Source organism: Nycticebus coucang, chromosome 10 (assembly GCF_027406575.1).
Source record: "Nycticebus coucang isolate mNycCou1 chromosome 10, mNycCou1.pri, whole genome shotgun sequence".
Classification (NCBI taxonomy): Eukaryota; Metazoa; Chordata; class Mammalia; order Primates; family Lorisidae; genus Nycticebus; species Nycticebus coucang.
The window spans coordinates 128,162,162-128,177,436 of record NC_069789.1 but is presented as its reverse complement, the minus strand read 5'-3'; the positions used below and the strand labels follow the sequence as shown (position 1 = coordinate 128,177,436).

The window sequence follows — 15,275 nt, the reverse complement described above, 5'->3', positions numbered from 1 at the left end:
GGGTGTTGTGGTGGGCACCTATAGCCCTGACTACTTGGGAGGCTGAGACCAGAGAATTGCTTGAGCCCAAGAGTTTGAGGTTGCTGTGAACTATCACGCCATGACAGTCTACTGAGGGTGACAAAGTGAGACTCTGTCTCAAAAAAAAAAAAAAATAGAGTCACCCGGAGACTTGTTAAACATGCATATTTGGCTGGGCATGGGATGGCTTACATCTGTAAACCTAGCTCTCTGGAGGGCCAAGGTGGGAGGATCACTTCAGGGCAGGAAGTGTGAGACCAGCCTGAGGAAGAGCAAGACTGCTTCTCTACCAAAAATGGAAAAATGAGCTGGCTGTGGTGGTGCACACCCTGTAGTCTCAGCTACTCAGGAGGCTGAAGATAAGCCTGGCCTCCAAAGATTGACTTATTAGATTTGGAATTTATCCTAGAAATTGTTTTTTTTTTGGCCAGGGCTGGGTTTGAACCTGCCACCTCCAGCATATGGGACCGGCGCCCTACTCCTTGAGCCACAGGCGCCGCCCAGAAATTGTTTTTTTAATAGTCATTCCAGGAAGAGTAAAGTCCTGATTCTAATATCAGGGAAGGAAGGCCTTAAGACATTGTTGGTTTTTTTTTTTTTTTGTAGAGACGGAGTCTCACTGTACCGCCCTCGGGTAGAGTGCCGTGGCGTCACACGGCTCACAGCAACCTCTAACTCTTGGGCTTAAGCGATTCTCTTGCCTCAGCCTCCCGAGCAGCTGGGACTACAGGCGCCTGCCACAACGCCCGGCTATTTTTTGGTTGCAGTTTGGCCGGGGCTGGGTTTGAACCCGCCACCCTCGGCATATGGGGCTGGCGCCCTACTCACTGAGCCACAGGTGCCGCCCGACACTGTTGGTTTTTATTAGCTGCTACTTTCTTTTCATTCTAGTTTTTTTTTGTTTGTTTGTTTTTTAAGAGACAGTCTTGCTATGTTGTCCAGGCTAAACTCCAACTCATGGCTCTAGTGATCTTTCTGAGTAGCCGGGACTACAGGTGGGTGCCACCACACTCAGTTCTTGTCCAAATTTTAATAAGGCTAATCTTTTTTTTTTTTTTTTTTTTTTTGAGACAGAGTCTCATTCTGTCACCCTCGGTAGAGGACTGTGGCATCATAGCTCACAGCAGTGTCTAATTCTTGGGCTTAAGCAATTCTCTTGCCTCAGCCTCCCAAGTAGCTGGGACTGTAGGCACCTGCCACAACACCCAGCTATTTTGTTGTTGCTGTTGTAATTGTCATTTTTTGGCAGGTCCAGGCTGGGTTTGACCCTCTAGCTCTGTTGTATGTGGCTGGTTCCCTAGCCACTGAACTATAGGTGCCGAGCCATTAATAAGGCTGATCTTAACAGGACATCTTGTGAAAATAATTGCAAAAAAAGTTCCATTCTTAGTATCATCTGCAGTGAAAGTTGTGACCCCACATACACTCTTATGACCTATAGACAGATTCATTGTCATTCAGAGGTTGTGTAATTTCAAGCTGCTGTAACAAAGTACCATAGTACCATAGGCTGGGGTGGCTTATAAACAACAGGAACAGTTCTGAGGTCTGGAAGTCTAAGATCAGGGTGTCGGTGTCGTCAGGTTCTGGTGAGACCCCTGGTCCAGATTTCAGACAGCCAACTTTTTTTGCTTTTGAGAATGGGTTTCATTTTTACCCAGGCTAGAATCCAGTGTTATCATCTTATTGCAACCTCAGACTCCTGGGCTCAAGCAGTCCTCCTACCTCAGCCTTCTGAATGGCTGGGACTATAGGCATGCACTATATTACTCCCAGCCAATTTTTTTATTTTTGGCAAAGACAGGGTCTTGCTCTTGCTCAAGCTGATCTGGAACTCCTGATCTCAAGCAATTTTCTCACCTTGGCCTCTGACAGTGCTGGAATGAGAGGCCTGGGCCACTATGCCCAGCCCAGACTGACAGCTTATGTGTTCTCACATGGCAGAGTGAGCTAGTTCTCTGGCCTCTTCTTCTTCCTTTTTTTTTTTTTTTTTATTAAATCATAGCTGTGTACATTAATGCAATCATAGGGTACCATGCACTGGTTTTATATGCTATTTGAAATATTTTCATCATACTGGTTAACATAGCCTTTCTGGCATTTTCTTAGTCATTGTGTTAAGGCATTTATATTCTACATTTAGTAAGTTTCACATGTACTCTTGTAAGATGCACCATAGGTGTAGTCCCAACAATTACCCTCTCTCCACCCATCCTCCTGCCTCCCCTCCCTTCTCTTTCCCCTTTCCCCATATTCTTAGGCTATAACTGGGTTTTAGCTTTCATATGAAAGCTATAAATTAGTTTCATGGTAGGGCTGAGTACATTGGATACTTTTTCTTCCATTCTTGAGATACTTTGCTAAGAAGAATGTGTCCCAGCTCCATCCATGTAAACATGAAAGAGGTTAAAGGCTCCCATCTTTCTTTAAGGCTGCATAATATTCCATGGTGTACGTATACCACAATTTATTAATCCATTAGTGGGTCGATGGGCACTTGGGCTTCTTCCATGATTTAGCAATTATGAATTGGGCTGCAATAAACATTCTGGTACAAATATCTTTGTTATAATGTGATTTTTGGTCTTCTGGATATATACCTAGTAGAGGAATTGTAGGAAGCAATGGCAGGTCTATTTTTAGATTTCTAAGTGTTCTCCAAACATCTTTCCAAAGGAACTAGTTTGCTTTCCCACCAGCAGTGTAGAGGTGTTCCCTTTTCTCCACATCCACGCCAACATCTCTGGTTTTGGGATTTTGTGATATAGGCTAATCTTACTGGAGTTAGATGATATCTCAAAGTAGTTTTGATTTGCATTTCTCTGATGATTAAGGATAATAAGCATTTTTTCTTTTTTTTTTTGTAGAGACAGAGTTTTACTTTATGGCCCTCGGTAGAGTGCCATGGCCTCACACAGCTCACAGCAGCCTCCAACTCCTGGGCTTAAGCGATTCTCTTGCCTCAGCCTCCCGAGTAGCTGGGACTACAGGTGCCTGCCACAACGCCCAGCTATTTTTTGGTTGCAGTTCAGCCAGGGCCGGGTCTGAACCCGCCACCCTCGGTATATGGGGCTGGCGCCTTACCGACTGAGCCACAGGCGCCGCCCGATAATGAGCATTTTTTCATATGTCTGCAGGTCTGGCCTCTTATTTTAAGGGCACTAATCCCATTTATGGTGGCCATACCCTTATGACCTAATTACCTCTCAAAGGCCCCACTTTCAGATACTATCACTTTGGGAGTTAAATTTCAACATATGAATTTTGTGGGGAAATTCAATTTCTAACACAGGTATACCCTTGATCTTGGGGAGTTCAATTGATTGTCAAGATCTGAGGGCTACACCTTGAAAATACAGGTACATAGGAGATAGTGTGGGTATAGAGCAGTGGCTCTCAACCTTCCTAATGCCGCGACCCTTTTTTTTTTTTTTAAATATGTAACGCTTCACGAGTTTGTGTGTCATCATCCTTGTGCAGGGGCCATGCTAATCTTCTCTGTATCGTTCCAATTTTAGTATATGTGCTGCTGAAGTGAGCACAATGCCGCGACCCTTTAATACAGTTCCTGTGGGTCACAACCCACAGGTTGAGAACTGCTGATATACAGTCCCACGTGTATTTCTCTTTGGTTCCACTAAATGTTTTAGCCTCAGCCTTAGGTCTTCCCTGCTTGGTTACCTGCTGGACCAATAGGAGATGTAGGGAGTGAGGCCTATCTTTTGGTTTCTGCAGCTCTATGTAGCTTTCCTCTGGGGGAAAGGGAAGCATGAGGGATGTGGAGGACAGTTGATTTCTTCTCCTGGGACTCCAATTTCAAAATGATGTGAATCAGATGCATGTTCGACTAAAGAGTGTTCTTTTATTATTTTTTCAAAGGAATTTATGACCCTTCCCTACCATCTTCCAGTCCCCTAGTTTCCATGTGTACACACAACAAAGAACCATATCTTAGAGCAGTCTACTGGTAGGTAAGAATGAGCCGGTCTATAGAGCAGTGGTTCTCAACCTTCCTAATGCAGCTATGTATTTTCATTGTTACAAAGGGGTCACAACCCACAGGTTGAGAACCAGTGCTAGAGAGTAACTGTAGGGACTCTCCATTGGAAAACAGCTTCCCCTGTGTGGAATCAGAATTGCTTTTGCAGAACTGTACAACATACAGCTGGGCTGAGTCGACAACTGCCTGGCTATAATGCTTGCCCAGTATTCTATATGTTCCACTATATTTCTCAAATTCCCATGACCAATTTTGGCCAAAGTTCTTGGAAGGAAGTGATGTGTATCACTTTCATGGGAAATAGTAAAGAGTAGGTATGCGTTTTCATTTTCTTTTTGTGTATTGGGGTGACTGTGGAACACATTCTTGCAATATCCCTACAAATTAAAGAGGGATGCCATTTGTGTCAGGATTTATTACAGTAGCATAGCTTAATTTATCAGCCAGTCTTGGTAGTTCAGAACAGAAGAACATTTATATGTTGAACTGAGAGAAGGGTACTCAAATTTTATCAGTAGTTTGATTCTTAGATTATGTGGTTTAGTACAAACATTTAGTATCCCCAGATTTTTTTCCCCCTTCATCTATAAATTGAAGAGTTTAAGTTAGATGAACATAAGGGTCTTTTTGGCACTAATTTTTCCAAATTTTGGATGGTAGCATTTAAATGCAGATACTACCTCAAGATTTGCTGGGGTTACTTGCTGATAAGCCCATCATAAATTGAAAATATCATAAGTGGAAAATGTATTTAGTACTCCTAACCTACCAAACAGCATAGCTTAGCCTAGCCCACCTTCAGTGGGTTAAGAACACTTACATCAGCCTATAGTTGAGAAAAATCATCTAACAGAACCCAATTCAAAATTTAAAGAATTTTGAATCAAAACTCAAAATTGGGCTTGGCGCCCATACACAGTAGTTATGGCACCGGCCACATACACCAAAGTTGGCAGGTTGGAACTCAGCCCGGGCAAGCTAAACAACAGTGCAACTGCAACAAAAAAAATAGTTGGGTGTTGTGGTGGGCGCTTATAGTGCCAGCCACTTGGGAGGCTGAGGCAAGAGAATTGCTGGAGCCCAGGAGTTGGAGGTTGCTGTGAGCTGTGATGCCACAGCACTCTACCCAGAGCAACATAGTGAGACTCTGTCTCAAAACAAACAAACAAATTCCTCCTCAGAATTGGAAGCATGATTTCTACTTAATGCATACTGTTTTTGTACAATTATAAGGTCAAACCAATGTTGATGGAGAACCATCTTTACAGATTTCTAATTTACATTCAAAAAAGAGACTAAGTCTGGCATTAAAAGCATCCCTGGGACACTTACTTTTTAATATGTACCTTTTGCTATTAAGTGAGAAGTTAGTTATATAAAGAAAATGACAAAGAAAGATGAAGTAATAGGTCTTTTTTTTGAGACAGAGCCTCAAGCTCTCACCCTGGGTAGAGTGCCATGGCATCACAGCTCACAGCAACCTCCAACTCCTGGGCTCAAGTGATTCTCCTGCCTCCACCTCCCAAGTAGCTGGGATTACAGGTGCCTGCCACAATGTCTGGCTATTTTTTTTTGGTTGCAGTCATCGTTGTTTGGTGGGCCCAGGCTGGATTTGAACCTGGCAGCTCAGGTGTATGTGGCTGGTGCCTTAGCTGCTTGAACCACAGGAGCTGAGCTGAAGTAATAGTTTTTAAGAAAATAGTTTTTTTGTTTCTTTTTTTGAGACAGAGTCTCACTTTGTTGTCCAGGCTGGACTGCCATGGCATCAGCCTACATCACAGCAACTCAAACTCTTGTGTTCAGGTGATCCTCCTGCCTCAGCCTCCTGAGTAGCTGAGACTACAGACACCCACCACGATGCCTGGCTAATTTTTTCTCTTTTTAATAGAGATGGGGTATTGTTCTTGCTCAGGCTGGTCTCAAACTCCTGAGCTCAAGTGATCCTCCTGCCTTGGCCTTCCATAGTGCTAGGAATACAGGGGTGAGCCTGGCCAAGAGAACAATTATATTGAGATTTGATTTATACATCATAACATTGACTCTTTCAAAGTTTCTTTTTTTTTTTTTGGCCAGGGCTAGGTTTGAACCTGCCACCTCTGGCATATGGGACCGGCGCTCTACTCCTTGAGCCACAGGCGCCGCCCTACTCTTTCAAAGTTTCAGTGATTGGTTTTTAGTGGTTTATGATGGTGCACCCATCACCACTATCTTAGTCTATTTGTGCTGCTATCACAGAATACTACCACATGCTGGATAATTTATAAGCAATAGAATTAATTTGGCCCACAGTTTTGGAGGCTGAGAAGTCCACGGGTATGGTGCTGGCATCTGCTCGGCATCTGATGAGGACCGTCTTGTTGTGTGTCATCCTGTGGCAGAAGGTAGGCAGGAGAGCACCAGAAAGAGCAAGAGAGTGCCCAACTTTTATAACAAATCCACTCTCCCAATAAACGAAACTGCTCCTGAGATGATGCCTTTAGTCCATTCAGGAGGGCAGAACCCTTAAGATCTAATCATTTCTAAACACCTCTCAGCATTGTTGCATTGGGCATTAAGTTTCCAACACATGAACTTTGGAGGACATTTCAAGTCATAGCAGCTGCTGTCTAATTTCAGAATATTTTCATAACCTCCCCCCTCCCAAAAGCCCCTATACTTGCAGGGACTCCCCATTCCACACATCTTCTTTCTATTTGTGTGGCTTGCCTATTGTAGACATTTCATCTCAGTAGACTCTATAACGTGTGGACTCTGTATCTGGCTTCATTCAGATTAACACAGTGTTTTCAAGATTCATCCATGTTGTACCAGTGATCAAAACCTTGCTATGGCTGGTAATCCAATGTATGGCTATACCATATTTTGTTTATTTTTAATCTGTTGATAAACCTTTGGATTGTTTACTACTTTTGGCTATTATGAATAATGCTGCTATGAACATTTGTGTATAGGTTTTTGGATGGACCTTTTTTTTTTTTTTCCTCTTGGGTATATACATAGAAGTGGAATTGCTTGGGCAGCGCCTGTGGCTCAGTGAGTAGGACACCAGCCCCATATACTGAGAGTGGCGGGTTTAAACCCGGCCCCAGCCAAACTGCAAAAAAAAAATAAATAGCCGGGTGTTGTGGCGGGCGCCTGTAGTCCCAGGTACTTGGGAGGCTGAGGCAAGAGAATTGCCTAAGCCCAAGAGCTGGAGGTTGCTATGAGCTGTGACATTATGGCACTCTACTGAGGGTGACAAAGCGAGACTCTGTCTCTTTTTTTTTTTTAAAAAAGAAGTGGAATTGCTGGGTGATGTGTCTAACACTATAGTTAACATTTTGAGGAACTGCCAAACTGTTTTCCAAAGTGGCTATCTCATTTTACAGTCCAATCTGCAAGTTTGAATGTTCTGAGTTTTCTGCATCCTAATCAACAGTTGTTATTGTCTATCTGTTTTTTTTTTTTTAGACAGAGTCTACCTACCTGCTATTTTTTGTTGCAGTTGTCATTGTTGTTTTAGCTGGCCCAGGCTGGATTCAAACCCACTAGCCTTGGTGTATGTGGCTGGTGCTGTAACCACTGTGCTATGGGCACTGAGCCTATTGTCTATCTTTTTTATTGAAGTAATCATTTTTTTTTTTTAGACAGTCTCATTTTGTTGCCCTCTGTGGAGTAGTGACATTACAGCTCACAGCAACTGACTCTTGGGCTTAAGCGATCCTGTGGCCACAGCCTCCCAAGTACCTGGGACTATAGGTGCCCTCCACAATGCCTACCTATTTTTTTTTAGAGATAGACTGTTGTTGTTGCTCAGGCTGGTCTGAAACTCCTGAGCTCAGGCATTCCACCCACCTTGGCCTGCCAGAGTGCTAGGATTACAAGGTGTGATCCAACATACCCAGACTGAAGTAATCATTTTTGATTAAGCAGCCATGTGGCAAACTGAACAATTAATGAAGACATTTTAGTAAGTATATTAGCTTAAGTTGATCTTTAAACAGTTTTTTTTTTGCAGTTTTGGCCAGGGCTGGGCTCAAACCTACCACTCCTGGTATATGGTGCTGGCACCCTACTCCTTGAGCCACAGGTGCCACCCTAAACAGTTACGTTTATTGGCATATTTATAAGGATTTTTGTTGTGAGTTTAGCACTAAAATAAAAAGTTAATAACATAACTCTTCAACTTGTTCAGCTTTAAGAAAATTGATTTTTGATTTTTTTTTTGTAGAGACAGTCTCACTTTATCACCCGTGGTAAAGTGCCATGGTGTCACACAGCTCACAGCAGCCTCCAACTCCTGGGTTCAGGCGATTCTCTTGCCAAGGCCTCCCAAGTAGCTGGGACTACAGGTGCCCACCACAATTCCCAGCTATTTTTTTTGTCGTTGCCTGGGGCTGGGTTTGAATCCACCACCCTTGGTATATGGGGCTGGCACCCTACCGATTGAGCCACAGGCACTGCCCTCTTTTGCTTTTTATATGCCTTTATTATAGCCATTCTACTGTGTGTAAAGCGGTAATTGTCTTGATTTACATTTGCCTAATGTTTGGGCCACTTCTGGATGTTGGGAGAAATGTCTGTTCAGATCCTTTGCTCATCTTTTAATTGAGTTAGTAACCTTGTTGAGCTTTAAGAGTTCATTATTTATTTTGGATGCTAGACACTTAACAGGTTTATGATTTTTAAATATTTTTGTCCATATTATATGTGTTGTCTCTTCACCTTCTTATTTTTTCTCTTACCTCCTTCTTTTTTTTTTTATTTTATTTTTATTTTTTGTAGAGACAGAGTCTCACTTTATGGCCCTCAGTAGAGTGCCGTGGCCTCACACAGCTCACAGCAACCTCCAACTCCTGGGCCCAAGCGATTCTCTTGCCTCAGCCTCCCGAGTAGCTACAGGCACCCGCCACAACGCCCAGCTATTTTTGGTTGCAGTTTGGCCGGGGCCGGGTTTGAATCCGCCACCCTTGGTATATGGGGCTGGCGCCTTACTGACTGAGCCACAGGCGCCGCCCTCTCTTACCTTCTTGATAGTGACTTTTGTTGCACAAATGTTTTGATTTTGATGAAGTCTATTTTATCTGCTTTTCTTCTTAATTTTTCTTTTTTTAGAGAAGAATCTTGCTCTGTCGCTTAGGCTGGAGTGCAGTGGTGCGGTTATAGCTCACTATAACCTCCAGTTCTCAGCTCAAGCAATCTTCCTGCCTCAGCCTCTGGAGTAGCTAGGACTACAGGTGATGTCACCACAACCTGGCTAATGCTTTAATTTTTTTTGAAGAGACAGAGTCACTTTGTCATCCTTGGTAGAGTGCCGTAGCATCACAGGTCACGGCAACCTCCAGCTCTTGGACTTAGGCGATTCTCTTGCCTTAGCCTCCCGAGTACCTGGGACTACAGGCAACCCCCACAATGCCCAGCTATTTTTTTGTCACAGTTTGGCCGGGGCTGGGTTCGAACCCACCACCCTCGGTATGTGGGGCTGGCCCCCTGCTCACTGAGCCACAGGCGCCACCCTAGTTTTTTACTTTCTTCTTTCCTTCATTTTTTTGAGACAGAGTCTCACTTAGTTGCTCTTGAGTTGAGTGCTGTGGCATTATAGTGATCCTCTTGTCTCAGCCTCCTGGGTAGCTGCTACTACAGACACTGTCCACAATGCCTAGCTCGTTTTAGAGACTGGGTCTTGCTGTTGCGCAGGCTGGTCTAGAACTTCTGAGCTCAAGCAGTCTGCCTACCTCAGCCTCCCAGAGTACTGGGAATACAGGCATGGTCCACTGCACCTGACGAGTTTAGTTTTACATTTATTTATTTAGAGACAGAGTCTCACCCTGTCACCATAGAGTACAGTGGAGTTATTGTAGGTCACAGCAACCTTACTCCTGGGCTCAGAGTGATCCTCCTGCCTCAGCCTCCTGAGAAGTTGGGATTACAGGCGCACACACCAGGATGCCCAACTAATTTTTTTTTATTTTTTGTAGAGACAGGGTCTCGCTTTTCTTAGCTAGGTCTTAAACTCCCAAGTTCAAGCAGTCATCTTGCCTCAGCCTCCCAGAGCACTAGGATAACAAGCATGAGCCACTGTGCCCAGCATTAATTTTAATTTTTTTTTTTTTTTTTTGCAGTTTTTGGCAGGGGCTGGGTTTGAACTTGCCACCTCCGGCATATGGGGCCGGTGCTCTACTCCTTTGAGCCACAGGCACCGCCTGATTTTTTTTTTTTTTAAAGAGACAGAGTCTCACTTTGTTGCCCTCGGGTAGAGTGCCGTGGTGTCACACGGCTCACAGCAACCTCTAACTCTTGGGCTTACGCGATTCTCTTGCCTCAGCCTCCCGAGCAGCTGGGCCTACAGGCGCCCGCCACAACGCCCGGCTATTTTTTTGTTGCAGTTTGGCCAGGGCTGGGTTTGAACCCGCCACCCTCGGCATGTGGGGCCAGCGCCCTACTCACTGAGCCACAGGTGCCGCCCCAGCTTGCCCATTTCTATAGATAAGTAGTTCAGTCTTTTTTTGAGACAGACTGTCAAGCTAGAGTGCTGTGACATCACAGCTCACAGCAACCTCAAATTTTTGAGCTCAACCGATTCTCTTGCCTCAGCCTCCCAAGTAGCTGGGACTACAGGTGCCCACCACGATGCCTGGCTATTTTTAGAGACGGAGTCTTGCTTTTGCTCAGGCTGGTCTCAAAGCTGTGGGCTCAGGCAGTCCACCTGCCTTAGCCTTTCAGAGTGCTAGGATTACAGGTGTGAGCTACCACTCCTGTAAGGCTATATGATTTCTTATTCATTTATAGCCCACCATGTGAATAATAGCATTGCACATGTTAATGTTCCAGAATTATTCATTGTCTTATAGCCTTCCTAACTTTATCTTATTTTTTCCCTTTACAGGAAATGACTTAGAGGCCTTACAAATACATCTGTACATTATTGCTTTAGACTTTACAATTGAGGGCCAACCCAGTCTGGAAGCACCTCTTATTGTTACAAGGAAACCACTACCTCAGAAAACAAAAGGAAAGGAGAAGACTTGCAATAACAAATGCCATTTGAAAAAAAATTGTTTTCAGAAAACATTAGAGGAAATTTGGAAATTTTTAGCATTGCAAAGAGGAAGCTTTACAGGTAAATGGATTTGACAAGCAGGCTCTGTCCAAACTCTGCAGAGGTTTACTCTTCCTTCCTGAGGACTTAGCACACAGTAATTCTGTACTGCTTTTTAAATTGCTGTTGATCAGCTTGTGGGTTTTGGGGTTCTAACTTTTTTTGGTATGTTGAAGATACATTGTATTACATTATAATACATTTTTTAAAGTTAAGTTATTTTTCTTCCATTGTAAATACAAGTATCAAAATATTCTTGCAGCAAAATTATAAGTAAACATTTTTCTCAGCAAACATATCTTTTTATTGAGAGTGGAATGCTAAACAGTTCTTATATAGCATTTGGACACACTTGTATTTTTTGTCAGAGGTCCTGCCTACATTGAAAATATTAATTATATAACTTGTCCTTCTCACATCTACATTGGATTGCGTGGTCACCTGCCTCATGGAAATGCCTTTTTTAAAACTTAGATTTGCAGAACTCCACTATTTTTATACCTAGCTATCACTTTGGAAGAAGAAGAATAAGAACCCTGACCTATTCAGGGTCCCTGGGATAGTTCTCGCTCCGTATGTATTGCTGCAGTGCCCAGGACAGTAAAATGGACTACAAGCGGCGCTTCTTGCTTGGCGGGTCCAAGCAGAAGGTGCAGCAGCACCAGCAGTACCCGATGCCTGAGTTGGGTCGAGCACTGAGTGCTCCCCTGGCATCTACAGCCGCCACTGTCCCCTTGGGCAGTCTGACTGCTGCAGGCAGCTGCCACCATGCCATGCCCCACTCCACTCCCATCGCCGACATCCAGCAGGGCATCTCTAAGTACTTGGATGCCCTCAACGTCTTCTGCCGTGCCAGTACTTTCCTCACAGATCTTTTCAGTACTGTGTTCAGGAACTCTCACTACTCCAAGGCGGCCATGCAGCTCAAAGATGTGCAGGAGCACGTCATGGAAGCAGCCAGTCGGCTGACCTCAGCCATAAAGCCTGAGATCGCCAAAATGCTGATGGAACTGAGTGCTGGGGCTGCAAACTTTACCGATCAGAAGGAATTCAGTCTCCAGGACATCGAGGTAGAGTATCTTCTGTGCCGTACTTGGGTAGGAAAATGTAGTCCAGAGGTGAATATTGTCATAGTGTTTCCACATTTCTGTCTTCGTAGCCCTTGTCCTCTTTCTGTTGGTGCTTCTTGTAAGAAATTAGTGTGTGCCAGGTTCTGAATAGCTTTTGTTTCAAATTAAATAGGTTAGAAGATAAACAAATGAGCCTAAATTTTGCGTTTTTGTCCTTTACATTTCAAATTCATTGATCCTGACTTCCAAATGACAACACTGTTAAAAGTGCTTAACGGGTACTTTTTTTTTTTTTTAGACTAACAGTAAAATTCAGTATTATCTTATTTTGACTAGTAAATCTTCCATAACAGATATGGACTAAATTTTTCCTAAATGTAGGTGCCAAATGAAAATTCAAATTGCTGCTGTTTTGTTTTTTTCTTTTCCTCTTTGCAACAATTTGGATAGAACTGGACAAATTGTTGCTGTTAATCAGAGACTGAAGTTCACTTTGTAAAAAGCTTATATAAATTCCTTTTTCAGACTTTCTAATTTTTGGTCACTCTCTGGGTTTTTCTTTTCCAAGAATATTATAGGGGGCACAGACATTCTGGTTATATAAATTGCTTTTGTACAGTTTGAGTCGACGTTGTAAGTGTGCCCACCACCCAGATAGTGTGCATGGTATCTATTAGATGTGAATTTTCCCACCCCCCCAAACTGCTTGCTTTCTGATGAATGTTATCTTCGTATGTGCACATAGTTTTGATCGCTTAGTTCCAATTTAATAGCGAGTACATGTGGTGTTTGCTTTTCCATTCTTATGACACTTCACTTAGAAGAATGGTCTCCACTTCTATCCAGCTTAATACAAGAAATATTAGTTCAATGGCTGGGTGCTGTGGCTCATTCCTGTAATCCTAGTTCTCTGGGGGGCCTACCCAGGCAGATCCCTTGAGCTCAGGAGTTTGAGACCAGCCTGAGAAAGAGTGAGCCCATCTCTACTAAAAAAAAATAGAAAAACTAGCTGGAGTGGGGGTGGACACCTGTAGTCTCATCTACTTGGGAGGCTGAGGCAAAAGGATCTCTTTTTTAAGCTCAAGAGTTTGAGGTTGCTGTGAGCTGTGATAGCATGTCACTCTAGCCTGGGCAACAGAGTGAGACTCTGTTTCAAAAAAAAAGAAAAAGAAATATTAGTTCACCATTTTCTTTTATGGCTGAGTACTTGGGTTGTTTCCACATCTTTGTGATTATGAATCGTACTGCTGGAAACATTTGAGTGCAGGTGTCTTTTTGCCTTTGGGGAAATTTAATTTATTTTATTTAATTAATTTATTTTTTTTGTAGAGACAGAGTCTCACTTTATGGCCCTTGGTAGAGTGCCATGGCCTCACACAGCTCACAGCAACCTCCAACTCCTGGGCTTAAGCGATTCTCCTGCCTCAGCCTACCGAGCAGCTGGGACTACAGGCACTCGCCACAATGCCCGGCTATTTTTTGGTTGCAGTTTGGCCGGGGCCGAGTTTGAACCCGCCACCCTCGGTATATGGGGCCGGCGCCTTACCGACTGAGCCACAGGTGCCGCCCTTTATTTTATTTTATTTTGAGACTAGTTCTCACTCTGTTACCCAGGCTGGAGTGCAGTGGTGTGATCATTGCTCTCTGTAATCTCCAACTCCTGGACTTGAGCAATCCTCTGGCCTCAGCTTCCCTAATAGCTAAGACTGTAGGTGTGTGCCACCACGTCTTTTCTATTTTTTTGTAGAGGCGGGGTCTTGCTATGCCTAGGCTGGTCTTGAACTTCTGGCTTAAGTGATCCTGCCATCTTTGCCTCCCAAGGTGCTGATAGAGGCATGAGCCACCACAGCCTCTTATCGCACTTTGGACTTTTTTTTTTTTTGAGACAGAGTCTCACTGTATTGCCCTGAGTAGAGTGCATTGGTGTCACAGCTCATAGCAACCTCTAACTCTTAGGCTTAAGCGATTCTCTTGCCTTATCCTCCTGAGTAGCTGGGACTACAGGCACCTGCCACAATGCCCTGCTATTTTTTTTGTTGTTGCAGTTGTCATGGTTATTTTAGCTGGCCCAGCCTGGGTTCAAATCCACCAGCCTTGATGTATGGCTGGCGCAGTAACCACTGTGCTACAGGTGCCTAGCCTGGACTTATTTTTTTACTGAGGTGAATCTGCTAGTATCTAAGTTGTTGTTGGCCTTTAGACTTTAGAAACAGTTGCTTGCATAATTAATTAAGCAGATGAAATTTGGGTGACTCTAAACTTGTATTGTCATCATCAAACAAGATTTACTATCTGGCCCCTCCATTCTACATTGGTAGAAGCCACTAGGGCCAGAGGGCGTCTGCCACTGTGGAGGGCAGGACCTTTCGACTTTGTCCAGACTTGTGTGTGCGGCCAACCTGTTAACTGTGAAACTTACTAACTAAAAGGAAAAGAGTAACATATTAAACAATTTCCTGTTTTTCCAATATAGATTGTTCATGGTAACCAAATATCCCTAATGAATGACAGAAACTTCTATATAGAAGATTTTCAAAATTCTTCTGTGTAGAAGGGTTGATACAACTGGGAAAATCACCATTTTGCAGACCATGATGGATCCAGTGACTCAAACAGGATATTTCTCACATCAGAAATATCCTGATGTGGAGGAACCCACGCTCAGCAGCCATTTGATGAAAGGTTGCTGGGGAGCTGCATACCAGAGGTACCAGGCCACCCGCCCCCTCCAGACTCCATTGATCATTCTTAGTATTATTGACATTGGGACAGATAATCACTTGAAATTGAAGCGGATAATTGTGTCCCCTGAGGTGATGCAGGATGAGCCACACAGCACCTGTAACCTTCTCTCTCCCCCCCAAAGGCTGTGAAATGACCTAATCTAATCAAGCTTCTAGAAGGAATTTCCAGTCTACAGGAAATATCAAGTATAGTGAAACAATTTAAGCAATACCACAAGAAAGTGATCAAATTCAGAATGTGGCATATTCTAGTGAGTTGATCTGATTTGCTCAACAAATTACTAGCAGAAAAGAAAATTAGGTAGAAGATACTGTTCTAGATTAAAAGAGAGTTTAACGACCAAGTAAAGCTACCTTTTTGG

General features: G+C 43.5%; 1 protein-coding gene and 1 non-coding gene across 2 annotated transcripts in view; one reads left to right on the top strand and one right to left on the bottom strand.

Annotated features, from left to right (window-relative positions):
• The window catches only part of GARRE1 (granule associated Rac and RHOG effector 1), an 86,913-nt gene that overhangs the window by 25,562 nt on the left and 46,076 nt on the right, over positions 1-15,275 (top strand). The window contains 1 exon segment of the mRNA XM_053608248.1: positions 10,887-12,169. Within this exon segment, the coding sequence (XP_053464223.1) occupies positions 11,675-12,169 (495 nt within the window). The 5' untranslated portion in view covers positions 10,887-11,674.
• LOC128597849 (U6 spliceosomal RNA) lies at positions 3,454-3,563 on the bottom strand. Its single transcript, XR_008383404.1, has one exon. It is a non-coding gene; the product is annotated as a U6 spliceosomal RNA (small nuclear RNA).